The 13,747-nt window shown below is 46.2% G+C and overlaps 2 protein-coding genes across 2 annotated transcripts in view; one reads left to right on the top strand and one right to left on the bottom strand.

Moving 5' to 3' along the window:
• Positions 1 to 10,767, bottom strand: part of SFXN1 (sideroflexin 1) — a 36,576-nt gene extending 25,809 nt beyond the window's left edge. Inside the window, exon 1 of the mRNA XM_063413275.1 lies at positions 10,719 to 10,767. The gene's annotated coding sequence lies outside the window, so the exon portion shown is untranslated. The remainder of the gene's footprint in view (positions 1 to 10,718) is intronic.
• On the top strand, positions 5,314 to 10,696 carry DRD1 (dopamine receptor D1). Its single transcript, XM_063413272.1, has 2 exons — positions 5,314 to 5,446; positions 6,169 to 10,696. The coding sequence occupies exon 2, from the start codon at positions 6,177 to 6,179 to the stop codon at positions 7,527 to 7,529; it is 1,353 nt and encodes a 450-aa protein (XP_063269342.1). The 5' UTR covers positions 5,314 to 5,446; positions 6,169 to 6,176; the 3' UTR covers positions 7,530 to 10,696.
• Positions 10,768 to 13,747: the final 2,980 nt, after the last annotated feature.

Raw genomic sequence — 13,747 nt, forward strand, 5'->3', positions numbered from 1 at the left:
GCTGTACAGTAGTAAAAAATATGCATATGCAAATAAAGCCTAAATTGGGAGGCAATGGCCCACTCTGTATTTTTGTGCTGACTTACTACTTTGTGAGCCGTTTCATATAGTAGGCCCTTAGCAATCAGCTAAGTTTTTTTTATATACATGGACTAGAATATAAAATTCAGGAGTACATCCAGTCTCTGCACTCGTCAGTGAAATGATCAGAAATTTCGAGATATTCTGTTTGTTGGTGTAGATTAGGTTTTAAAGAAAGGGTCTTGTTAGTTTGCTGTGGATTTCCTGGCACTGTTCTGCTGTGCCGCAGGGATGAGGCAGTTGGAGGATGCATTTTCCTTTCCTTAGAGCTCTCCTCTCAGCTATAATTTATTCTCATCATCCTCTGCAATTTGGCTCTCTACCCACTCTGGAGGGAAATGTTGGCAGGGCAGTAATCCCTCTCCTGCCCCATATCTCTGGCAGATGGAAATCCCAGAAAGAAAAGGGGGGAAATTTTAGGTTTCTCTGCTTGAGCAATTTCCAGGGTGATTTAAGATCCAGTAAATGGCCTTTGGATTGTCAGAGCAGGTCAAGCTGCAAGAGGAAGGTCACTCCAAGTATTCCTTATGGGAAAATTTTCTTCCTCTGATCCTGTGGGAGTGAGTGGGTAGAACTGGAAAAACCCCATAAAAAGTCACTGCATGAGCTCTGCAGATTAAATAACAGAGTTATTGGCAGCATCACACTGAGTTTAAATTACCCACAGCTCCTGGGGCTGGGGACTGTGCAGGTGACAGCTTCTGCTTGGATCCCTGGCAGCAGGTTTGGTGCTTCTCTTTCTTTCCTGTCTTACTCATGTCTCCAAAAAGAGCCATTTTGTTGGAAAGTCTGGGGGCCTGAACCAGCTGAAACTTGCTGGGGAGATGCAGAGAGGGATCATTGAGGAGGGAGGCAAAGGGGAGCAGAGCCTGACCAGGCTCTGAGCAGGAGGGGGCTGGGAGGGGGAGATGGAACAACCAGAGAATGGTTTTCCAGCACTCCTAAAGCCTGTGGGTGACACGAGTCTGCCTTTTGAGAGGCTGCTGCCTTTTGAGAGGCTGCTGCCTCATCTCCTGCAGAGCAGAAATCCTTTCTGCAGGCTCCATGTGCTGTGGCCCAGGGGTGGAGTTGGGCTCTTCTGGCTGGGGGTGAGGCTGTGCTGATGCATCAGTGCCTGAGAGGGGAGATCAGTAAATCCTTGCCATTTATACCCTCCTGCACCACCCTCTGTGTCCAGCCTGAAAGAGCCCCCTCAAATGAGTCATTTAAATTAACACATGGTGTTTCTCTCTGGGCTTTTTTGATTTTTCCTTTTCCCTGCCAGTGTTTAAATTTCCTCACATCCTTCACGAGTGACCTGATACTCAGGGATGCTCTGTGGCTGCTGTTGGAAAAACAGTTCACAAGTCAAAATGCACAAGGGCACTGATGTGCTTTTTGAGATCAGCCCTGCTGAATCTGCCAGGCACTGAGGGCCAGCTGCAGTGACTATAATCTACAGTGCCCACACTCAAATACTGAATATTTAAGCCTCTTGTTGTCTGCCTTTGGGGACTAGAAATCATTTCTCTCACTGATCCTTTCTCCCTGCTGATGGATCTTTATCATTCAAGAGTGAGCTTGAGATCCTTGGAGATGTTAGCAGTGGTTTTTTTTCTGCTGCCACTCTTTGCTCTGTGATTTTGGAGTCACCAGTGTGGTTTTCCTCATGGAATGCACAATGTGACAATATCAATTTAAACAATGTGCTTCACTGATTTTTAAAAGACTTCAGAGCTGTTTGATTTCCAGGAACCCTTGACTTTTCCAAGAAGGTTACATTGAGGCTAAATTTATCTTGGCTCATTAGTATAATCAGTGATTTACAAATCTAACAGCTCTTTTAGATATTATTTCTAATAATATGCCTCAGCTGCTTTCATGTTTAGTAAATCTCATACCTGCAGACACAAAAAAGTCCTCCTGAGGGTGATGTGAGTACAATTTGTATCCACATACAACAACGTATTTTGTAAATTCTCCTAACCTTTCTCCAGATCTTGTGTGTGCACTATTTGGGGTAAAGAATGTTCATCTCTGAATGCAAGATCTGGACTTTGTTCAGCTTGGACTTGGTCTTCCAGTAGCTGATTTCTGCTTGAATTAAGATCATTTGGATCAAAGTTCTGCTCAGTATTTATATTTTTAAGTCTTCATATGGACCAAGTAGGGCCTTCTCCAACCAGCATCTCCTGCGAGGAGCAGGTGGGAGTAAAGAGCTTTCCTTTGCTGGCCATTGCTTTGATTCCAGCAGCAGTAGGTAGTGATTGAAAACCATTAAATAAAGTTAAGCAGCTGTTTTATGTGGGTACCCAGGGAGAATTTAACAAGCTCTGTGCTTGTTTCTTAATCTCCAGGAAACACCTGCACCATCCTCCTGCTACTGACAGTTTCAGGCAAGCCCAGAGCTGGACCAGAGCTGATTCTGTTCACACTGGCTGGGGACAGCTTGGTCGGGGAGCAGCAAAAGGAAAAATGACCAAGCACTCGTGTGAATGGCACCCAGAGTTGTGGCAATCTGCTGCCTAATCTCAGCATTAAATGTGCCTAAATAATAATAGGGGTTTAGTGGATTTCGCTTTTGTTCTTCACCTGGGTATGACTGTTAAGTTGTGAAAGTTTTAAAAGCTCATAAATTAGCAGAAGTGACAAATGAGTACAGCAGGGTGCCCTGGAGGGACTGCTGGTGTTTGAAACTGCTGAAGGGGCTGTGCACGTTCATTCCTGGACTGGTCACACAAACTTGGGGAAAAGACAGGAGAGAGGTTCTGGCTTCTGAAACTGATGCTTGAATTGCCACAAAATAAGGGCTGTGAGAGTCTTACAAACTACTCCAAAGGCTTTTTTTAATGTCAGATTCAAGTGAAGCCCTCACTCATAGCAGCAGCATTATGTTCTTCCAATGCTGAATCCAGCCTCTCCCCCAGGAAAGGCCACTCCCTGGTAAAAATGAAGAGTTCACTGCATCAGCTGACAAGCAGGTGCTTGAGAGCAGACTTCTCTCTCCTCTGTACCTCAGTATTTCTCTCCAATATGCCTCAAAAATTTTGCTTTTTGGGCGATTGCAAGTCGTGGTTTCTCCTGGAATAAAGGAGGATGGCTGTGGTTGAAAGTCATTTTAGGAGAGCCTCTGGAGGTTATTGCAAATAAACTAGGTGTGCTCAGTGGCTTCTTCTGCAGGCAATGTTCCCCTCAGCCCAGGGTTTCTATGGAAAAACAGGAATGTGCTACCTTTGCAGCAAGCACTTATCATGCACTAAACTTCACCTGTGTGGAGCTTTAAGAACAGGAGACAATAGACAAAAGGATCTTGAAAATAGAAAAAGAAAGCTCACAGTGAGTTTCATTAGAGATCTCGATTACCAAACAGCACAGGATTCATTTTCTTGTCTATTTTCACCCTCCTCTGGGGATGAATGATGATTAAAGGACAGGATAATAAGCAAGGGGAGGGCGGGATGAGAACTTGTTGAGAAGCAGTTAAAATTTATAAAAAAAGAAAGAGAAGGGGAAAGGAAAAACAAGTGTTTCAGTTAACTAGTCAAGGTTAGCTAAGCACTGTCTCTGCTTTAAGTGACATTATGAGAAATTATAGATGGCTCAAAAGCAACTTCACAACTGCTGGACCCCACAGAATTTATGTTGACAACTTACTATGAGTATTTGTTCTTCTAGGAGGTTTTTAAACCTCCCTGTGATGTCTTTTATATTTATTTTCTGATTTTTTGGGGGGTAAGATTCCTATGCAAAGGTTGCAAATCAACATGTTCATCTTTCCCTGCCTGTTGCAGCTAAGGTAAGCAAGAAAAGATTCGTAGAAAGAATAATTTCAGGAACAACCACTCCGGTTTTGGTGCCCACTACCGAACGGGAGGGATGTGGGTGTTTGCCAAGAGGTTTTTGGGGAGCTGCGGCTCTGCTCGGACGAGTTTTCCCTGCCCTCGGGGCTGCGGCGGCTCCGCAGGGTTTGTCCCTCTCCGTGCCCTCGCCTGAGCCCGCACGATTCAGGCGGGACACGGAACCTGTCCGTGGCTTTTCCCCGCTCCCTGCCCGCGGGATGCCGATGCTGGGAGCGGTGTGAGCGGGGCTGGCAGCGGTGCGGGACGAGCGCGGCCGCTGTCCCCCGTCCGTGCCCAGGAGAGGGAGCCCGGCGGCCGCGGCTGCGCCGGGGCTGCGCCAGGCGGGGGGCGGCGCGCACGGAGCGCTGCCCCGGCCGAGCCCCCGGCCCCGCACTCCCGAGCGTGCTCCGGGCTATCGCCGCTGCCCCGGGCGCCTCTCACCGCCGCCCCTCCGAGCATCGCCCGCCGCGGAGGCGCGGGGCCGCTACTCACTGTCCGCACCGGCCCCCGAGCGTCCCGCAGCCCGGGCAAAGTCATCCCGTCTGCGCTAAACTCCACGAGAGCCGCGCCCGGAGCCCGCTCTGCCTTTTCCCCGGGACGCTGTTCCCCAGGAAAGCAGGGAAAGCTGCCCAGAAGAAGCGGCGCCCGAGCGAAGATGTTAGAGGAGGCGAAGGGGGGTGGCTTTTTGCCCGCTGCGTGCCTACATGGCTGTCATTCCCTTGTCTTAATCCTTTAGGAAGGAGTCGCCGGGCAGACAGAGCGTTCCTGGAGGGGCCATGCTGCCGAGCCCTGCCCCGGGCAGAAGGAAGCCGGGAGATGCGCGGCCCGGGGCGGGCAGCGGGAGCGTGTGAGGAGCTGCCTCCGCCTGCGCCTTTCCGAGAGGGAAAAAGCATGGTAAGAGCTGGACTCGATCCCTGGAGCGCAGCCCCGCTGAGCAGGAGGTGGGATTATTCCGGAGTAGTTATGGAGAGCTATAACCTGGCAGCGGAGTGGTAAAGCGACTTGTTCCTGCTGGAAGAGGAACCCACTGCGGGCATCGCCGGCGTGGCGGCCGAGGGAAGGTCGCTCGGGTCCTTCTCCTCCTCTCGCCTCTTTCTTCATCCGGCAAACGACCGAGGGAAAAAAAACCCCTGCTAATCGGCTCTTGCCAGTGTTGGGAATACCGTGCCTTTTGCCTGGGATGGTTTGCCCTGATGTGCCGCCTCAGCGGGATGTACAAAGTGCGACTGGGACTGATCCGGCCGACAAAGTTTGCAGAGTGATCAGCAGGGGCCGTGGGATGGAGGGAGCTGGGGACACCAGCAGGGTCCGTCACGCACGGTCCGACGGCACAGACCTGCTGCTCCCTTGAAAACTAACTCCTGCTGGTCCAACTCTCACTTCTCCCCTGCCAATTTACTCTTTCAGGGAAAAAACCCCACATACACGATGCAATGCAGTGTTCCTGTGTTGGTTTTGTATATAAGGTTTGCTATGCAATTCCAAAACTAAAACAGGAGGAGAGACGGCCCTGCATCCCAGAGCAAACAGGGAATCAGAGGTGAAAGGTAGGAGCCAGCATTTCTTATTTAAGTCAAACTGAATAACCTGGGCTACTTCTTGCTGAGAATCTTTAAAACACACCTAGTGTATGTTTATTTATTTTGTCTTGGAAATGTAGAACAGTTTGAAACAAAGTGAAGATTTGCTTTCTGAGACTGCCAAGAAACAGAGGACCGGTGCATTTTGTAGCAGGAATGTACCGAGGAGGAAGGATGGAGTGTTTCATCAGTGAGACATTTAGGGAAGTAGAGAAAAGGCATCTTGTCTAATACGCTTCAGTAAATATGAAGGGCTGGTGCAGTGGACACGGGAAACACTCGATCAATAGTCTATTTAAGTGGGAATAGATGCAAGCATGGAAAAGTGATTGCTTTGCTGTGTGTGGGGTGTGTTTGCAGAGGACGGCAGCAGAACATTTACAGGTGAGCTGTCTGAGTTAGGCTGCTCCATGCTGGGGTGGTGCAGTGTGTTTCCGAAGGGATTGCTAAAAAACCCCTGTTTGTAGGGTGGATTGTGTTTGTGCATTTTCAGTTCCTGCTCACAGAGCTTTCAGGATGTTGTTCAGGGTGATTCAAAGAGGGTGAGGTCCATCCGGGGGCGAAGGGACTGTAGGAAAAGACCTTTGGTCGGTTTGGTGATGAGTAACTAATGGACGTCTGATGTCTCTGATCTCTGCAAGGAGAGGAGTTGATGTCGTCATGAAAATCATGATATGATTTTCCCTCAGGAGAAACTATGACTTGGAACGACACCACTATGGACGGGGAAGGGTTGCTGGTGGAAAGGGACTCCTCTTCCTTTCGGATCCTCACGGGCTGCTTCCTCTCGCTCCTGATCCTCTCCACGCTGCTGGGGAACACGCTGGTCTGCGCAGCTGTCATTAGGTTTCGCCACCTCAGGTCCAAGGTGACCAACTTCTTTGTCATCTCCTTGGCTGTGTCAGATCTCTTAGTGGCAGTTCTGGTCATGCCTTGGAAAGCTGTGGCCGAGATCGCTGGTTTCTGGCCTTTTGGTTCATTTTGCAACATTTGGGTGGCCTTTGATATTATGTGCTCAACAGCCTCCATCTTAAACCTCTGTGTCATTAGTGTGGACAGATACTGGGCCATCTCCAGCCCATTTAGGTATGAGAGGAAGATGACCCCCAAGGCAGCCTTCATCATGATCAGCGTGGCGTGGACTTTGTCCGTGTTGATCTCCTTCATCCCAGTGCAGCTGAACTGGCACAAGGCTACAACCACGAGCTTTTTGGACTTCAATGCCAGCTTGCAAGGTGTAAGCACGGACAACTGTGATTCTAGCCTAAACAGGATGTATGCCATCTCCTCTTCTTTAATTAGCTTCTACATCCCCGTGGCCATCATGATAGTGACCTACACCAGGATATACCGGATTGCCCAGAAGCAAATCCGGCGCATCTCGGCTCTGGAGAGAGCAGCAGTGCACGCCAAGAACTGCCAGGGGGGCAACAGGAGCAGCATGGACTGCCAGCAGCCAGAGAGCAACTTCAAAATGTCCTTCAAGAGGGAAACAAAGGTGTTAAAGACACTCTCGGTGATCATGGGGGTGTTTGTGTGCTGCTGGTTGCCATTTTTTGTGTTGAACTGCATGATCCCCTTCTGCGAGCCCACCCAGTCGTCCATGGGAGCAGAGGCTTTCTGCATTAATTCCACCACCTTCGATGTTTTTATATGGTTTGGATGGGCGAATTCTTCCCTCAACCCCATCATTTATGCCTTCAACGCTGATTTCCGCAAGGCATTCTCCACCCTGCTGGGCTGCTACAGGCTCTGCCCCTTGTCTGGCAATGCCATCGAGACTGTCAGCATTAACAACAACGGGGCAGTGGTGTTTTCCAGCCAACACGAGCCCAAAGGGTCCAGCCCCAAAGAGTCTAATCTGGTTTATCTGATTCCACACTCAATCATCTGCCCGGAAGAAGAACCTCTTAAAAAGGAAGACGAGGGTGAACTGTCAAAGACCTTGGAGAAAATGTCTCCAGCACTGTCGGGTATCTTGGATTATGAAGCTGATGTTTCTTTGGAAAAGATCAATCCCATCACACAGAATGGGCAGCATAAAACCTGAACAGTAAGGTTTACTCAGCAAGACCTAATGGTGTATATTGTAATAATCTTTTTGGGAAAAAAAAGATATACGAGATTTTTTTGGTAAGACCTAAGCTCTAAGGGAGAAAAATGCACGTTTACACCAAGCCCAGAATTAATTTGCCTGGCATTCAGAGCAAATTTAACTATTCCAACAATAAACAGAAAAAGATACTGGAAATTGGTTATAAAAAAGGATATTAAACTGCACTGTTCATACTGAGGAAAATCTACAATTTTAGATACAGTGCAGTTACAAAGAAAATGTTGCTTCTTCTCTGTACAGAGAAACCAACTTCTAGCTAAAAGTGAGGCAGAAGATAAATGTTGAGTATTTAAAGATTAATGTTTACTAGAAGTTAAAAGATTGCTGTGTCTTGTGATAGTGGGTGTTAACAGGTCCTAATTAAAGACTGAGGGATTGTAAAGGTAGGTAGATGCCTTCTTAAAATTATTTCTGACAAATAATTGAGCCTTATAATGAGAATGGTTATTTTTAAAGCTTTGGGAGGTAATATGTTGATACTGGTTTTATTTATTTATTGTTTTAAATTGATATTTTTCATATGTTATAACAGATCTAGCTTTATTTATGTTATTTAAGATGTTTAAATAATGGGATATTTTTGGAGTGTTATAACTGCATTTTGACCAGTCAACCAGTCAGCACTTTATTACAAGCTCTGATAGTTTGAAGAGCTGGTGAGGGGAGTGGAGGAATGTTTAAAAGCTCAGCAAGAAATGAAGGAATCAACAGAACTGATGCTGTGTGGAGTTCGTTTGGTTGTGGGCTTTTTTTTATTTTTAGGCGGGATTTCTTTCAAAAGATAGGACCAGAGTTGACTGAGTTGCAAATTCTCTTCCCTTATAGAAATAAAAGAAATTGCTGCTATTTATTTTTAAAAAGTTTCATGTTACAGAGACTGCTAGAATGTCGAGTTTGTGGATCTGTAAATACCTTAAATATGACAACAACCTTAAGAAGAATCCGATTTGGGAAGGAAAGCTTCTTAGATGACAATTCTTAGTATATAGTGTTTTGTATTTATGTAAGATAAACAGCTTTCTCAGACTTTTCTTATTTCAAGTCTTGGATATCTTTTCTGAACAAACACACTGGGTTATAATGGCAGGAAGGTCCTTGTTACCCACCTGGGCCCTGCTGTCTGTCTGCTCCTCTGTCACAGTCAGAATTTAAACCTGAGGTCCCTGGTGCTTTACTCTGGGAGCTGGGAGGACTTTACAGTTCAGTGATTGCCATGTCAATACTCCAATCAATAAGGAGTAGTGGCCTCATCACCATTTTGGATTAAAACATTTCTAAATAGGGGTGGAACTGCAGCCTTCATCTCCAAATCCTCCTGTGAACTCCAAAAAAGTTGCCAATGTTTAATTAAAAAGATCCTGCTACTTTTCCACTGTCTTTCCCTGCTGCTTTCCCTCTGTAATGCCAAAAGCAATCAGTGAGCATTAGCAACAGGAACACTGGGTGTTAATATTCAGCAGCATTCAAAGAAATCCATTTCTTTTCTGAATGGGACAAAATACCCTTTGGAGCAACTTTTTCTTAACATATATCAAAAAAAAAAGTGTTGTCAGGAAAGGAGAACTGAGAGAAAAAAAAATTAAGTCTAACAAACTATATACATCCTGCATCAGGTCTGTGTATTTATGTATTGTGAATGTTTTCATAATTTTATTGCCTGTATGCTGCTTTCATACATATAATAAAATTATTTTGTGAACAGAAGGTCAAATAAAGCAATCTACATTGCATTTATTAAATACATGCTGTTTTTTGGCAGTTGTATTGATTGTGTTAAAGGGAAGGATGGTTCCTTTATTTTCCCATTTGCCCTTTTTTGGGATCACACCCATGAGGCAGGTGGGAATTTCTGTTAGACGCAGAGGAAATCCTCCTTACTAGAGACCACTGAGCCCTTGCTCTAAACAAGGATTTGAAAGCAGTAAAAGCAGTTTGGGAACAGCCACTCTCTGCTTTAAATGTGTAAAGCTCGACCTTCTGATGACTTTTATTTAAAAGATTACTTTTTGCCTTGGTGTAACAGCATAGTGATATTAGTTTGCAATATGTTTTTATTGTTGTTCTTTCTTTTTTTTGTCTTTTTTTTCCTTCCAAGCTATGGAGTACTTCTCAAAGCCTCACTGCTGGTATCTGTTTTTTGGAGCAAAATGAACCATTTCAGCAGTGAGGTGATGATGGGTGCAGCTGCTCCTGGCAGCCCTTTGCTTTTGCCTCTGTCAGCAGAGTCATTTTGAAATGAAGAAACAAATCTACATGGTCACTTCTGCCTCGAGCAACACCAGCATGACCAGTCCTGGACTGGAGCTGGTGCAGGAGCTCTGGGAATGTCCAGGATTCCCTCCCTGGCTGCCCCTGGGGTCACTGAAGAAGCAGGTCTGAAACAAACAGGGATCCTGGCTGCCTCCAACCTGTCTGAGCTCCCTTGAGAAAATTTCCTAATGCCTGATTTTTTAGGGGTTACTTCATTTCTTAAAAAGTACACAGGCCAAAGAAGAAGTTCTGTGGTTTCTTACTTATTCTCAAAACTCTCAGCAGCCTGATACAAAAGCAAAATACAAAATAGGGTTTAAGGAGAGCTTGTAAAGCAAGGTGCTGTTTTTGCACGAGTTCATAGGGGATGATTTGTATTCTATAACAAATATTTGCTGTGTTTGACCAGGAGCTGTCGCAGAACCTCCCTCCTTGGAGAAGGATCTGATTTTCAGGGGGTTCTGTGAAGTTTGGTGAAGTGCTGCTGCTGATGCTGGGAGTGTCCCCTAGGTGTGAGAGGCTGGGGAAACACTTGCATGACTTTATTTTATTGTTTTATCTCTCATTTGATTGAACTAATTTTTGCTTCTGGCTCCTTTTCCTTCCATACATTTTAAAATAACATGAATTGGCCTTGATCCTCATTTACCAACACACCCCATTTACCCTTTGTTTTCCAGCCTTCCCAGCAAGTGCCTCTACCTGTCCTCCCTGCCTTTCCTCCCGTTACTACCAGAGTCTTTCTGTTGCCTTTTTTTGCTTTATTTGCCCCGATTACCCTTTGCTTGGAAGAAAGTCCAAATTAAAATCCTTTCCCCCAGCACAGCCAAGAGTCCCCTTCCCACCTCCTGCTCCCAGAAATGCCTCCCTTACCTGTTGCAGAGCCTGGACGGGAGTCAGGGGTGGCTGGCAGGGACAGCAGCAGGCACTCACTAACTGCTTCTCTATTTATGTGCTGAATTAATTGCTCAGGAGCTGTGTTCATTACCTGCTCTGTGCCTGCTCCCTGGCTGCTCAGAACCAGTGGTGTGCTGGAACTGCTGGTCACACCAATGTCAGGGTGCACCCCGGGGGCTGGAGGGCTGCCAGAGCCTCCGGGGCTCTGTGGAGCTGATGGCAGGGAGCTGACTGAAGAGGCTGGGCTGGAGTAACCTGGGAGGATTGCTGGGAGGATTGCTGGCTGTTCCACCCTGGCAGGCAGCTGCTGCTCTGAAACTCATTTCTGAGAGTGTCTCCCCTGAGACAATTTTGGCCACGTTGGTGGAACACCTCCCCGGGAAGGTCTTTACTCACCGTGTGCTGCACTGAGTGGCTGGGCAGGGGCAGAGCCACAGAGGAGCAGTGAAGTGCCAGGACACTGGGATGTCACTGCTCCCACCAGGATGGTCCCCACGTCTACTCTGGGGGAATCAGGCACTTTTCTCCCTGCCTTGTTCATGCTTTTCTCCCTGTCCTGTTCATGCTTTTCTCCCTGCCTTGCTCATTCTTTTCTCCCTGTCTTGCTCACTCTTTTCTCCCTGCTCTGCTCACTCTTTACTCTGTGCCTTGCTCACTCTTTTCTCCCTGCCCTGCTCACTCTTTTCTCCCTGCCTTGCTCACTCTTTTCTCCCTGCCCTGCTCACTCTTTTCTCCCTGCCCTGCTCACTCTTTTCTCCCTGCCTTGCTCACTCTTTTCTCCCTGCCCTGCTCACTCTTTTCTCCCTGCTCTGCTCACTCTTTTCTCCCTGTCCTGTTCATGTTTTTCTCCCTGCCCTGCTCACTCTTTTCTCCCTGCTCTGCTCACTCTTTTCTCCCTGTCCTGTTCATGTTTTTCTCCCTGTCCTGTTCACTCTTTTCTCCCTGCTCTGCTCACTCTTTTCTCCCTGCCTTGCTCACTCTTTTCTCCCTGCCCTGCTCGCTCTTTTCTCCCTGCCCTGCTCACTCTTTTCTCCCTGCCTTGCTCACTCTTTTCTCTGTGCCTTGCTCACATTTTTCTCCCTGCCTTGCTCACTCTTTTCTCTGTGCCTTGCTCACTCTTTTCTCGCTGCTTTGCTCCCCTCCAGCAGTGTTTTCCTCTGCAGAGTGAACCTCGCTGTGTCCCTTTCCCATGACAGGACTTGAATACAAGTTTACCCAGATAAACCAAGGAACCTTTTTTTCTGGCTTTGCTTCCTCGTGACTGAAGGTATTTTTCTGTTTGTGGATGGAAGAGGTTAATAATTCACCTGATGGCTTTGATGAAGGAGCTGTTGGCAACGAATGAGCTGCAATCACCAGATTAAATCTGAATACATTTCTCCCCTTCCCTTGTCAAGCATTTTGTGCTGATTTGAGTTTCTAACTTAATAAAGCGTGCAAAAGATAGAGGATGAATGAAGAAATGCTTTTGCTGAGGTACAGTTTAATGACAGTTATTGGGAGCCAATCCTAGACTTTTTTCAAATCAATAACTTTCAGAAGCAAGCAAATCTGATTGAAATCTCAAAAACCTGCTATGATTAGTATCTTGAAAAGCAGATCATTCCAGCAATTATTTTGGTTTCTAGTGTAATGACAGCAGAGTGTGCTCCTAGAGATGAACACGTGGCCTGTGTAGCCACACAATGAATGTGACTTAGACAAGGACACATTTATTGGTATTTATTTCATAGCTTTTAAAAGGTGGAAACACAAATCCAAGGTGTTCTTGGATTGGTCTGTGAATGAAGTATTGGGCTCCAGTCTTGGTTCAGGTGATGATCCCATCTTTGAGAGAGAACCTGGTGCTCCTGCCACAGCCCAGATCTCAGAGTTGGGGTTGCATTTTGGCACCAGCCTCTCCTGAGGGATCTGCTGAGCCCTGCCCAGCCACCACTGCCAGCATCTTTCTGCAGATGGAATTTTGGGGCTGAACGTGTAAATCGAGTACATTATGGTTGTATAACCGTTGCTTTCATGTTGGTTGTTGTTATGAGCATGGTCAGAATGGCAAGTTTCTGCCATGCTTTGTTTTATTTGATTTCTAGGAAAAGGTTCTGGGCAATGATACAGGACAAAGCTGCTGGCCCTGCTGTGCTGGTGGCTTTTCTATTCCACTTGCAATTTCTATTCCTTTTGGTCGTGCCAGGCTGTTCCTCCCTTTTTCAAGAGAGATGTTCCTGTTGGTTTTTTGGTGAAGGAGTTTCCTCAGTGCCTGGGTGAAGGATGGCAGGAGGTGCCAATCCTGGTACCACCACCTAGAGCTGCAGCCCACCAAAATAATGTGATTTGTGTCACTGGCCTGGCTTTAGCTCCTGTCCCTTTGGGTGGGGTTGGCTTCACCCAGGATGGAAATGGGATCAAAGGAATACCCTCGGGCTGGTTCATTATCACCCTCTGGTTGCAATTTTTCTCTTTGAATAGTTCCCACCCAACAGGAATAAAAGAGTTGGTGGGATATTTCAAATAATGACCACAAAAACCCAACCCAAACCAGACAATCACGTAGAAGTGTTGTTTGTATATATAATTTTTTACATTTTCAAAATGATTTTCTTTTTGATGTACTTAGCTATGGAGTTTACAGTGTGAGATTTCTAAAACCCGGATCTCTGGTTTGAATATACTGACAAGGAAGTTAAACACTAAAATAAAAAGAAACAAGTTAATATGACTTGCATTAAACAATTGGATTGGTAAAAACCTTTTCCTACTCCCATCCCTTGATTTTCAGATAGCAGAATTCCTATTAATTTCACATTTTCCTAAGACAAGAGAATATTTCTGAGATCTTGAAAGAAGAGAATAGGGAAATATTTGCTTCCCAAATTGTCCTTCCACTGATGCAAGCAGAGGAATCAAACATTTCCCTGACCTTTGCCACCATTGCAAAGTTTTTCTTAATTTCAGAGGGAATTCAGACACCTGGCATTTCCCTCTGTTTTCATTTTATTTCTCTGTTCATA

Source organism: Prinia subflava, chromosome 16, assembly GCF_021018805.1.
Source record: "Prinia subflava isolate CZ2003 ecotype Zambia chromosome 16, Cam_Psub_1.2, whole genome shotgun sequence".
Lineage (NCBI taxonomy): Eukaryota > Metazoa > Chordata > Aves > Passeriformes > Cisticolidae > Prinia > Prinia subflava.

Bases quoted from the DNA above. Each gene is read 5' to 3' on its own strand.
- DRD1 (XM_063413272.1), top strand. From the start codon at position 6,177: ATGACTTGGAACGACACCACTATGGACGGGGAAGGGTTGCTGGTGGAA.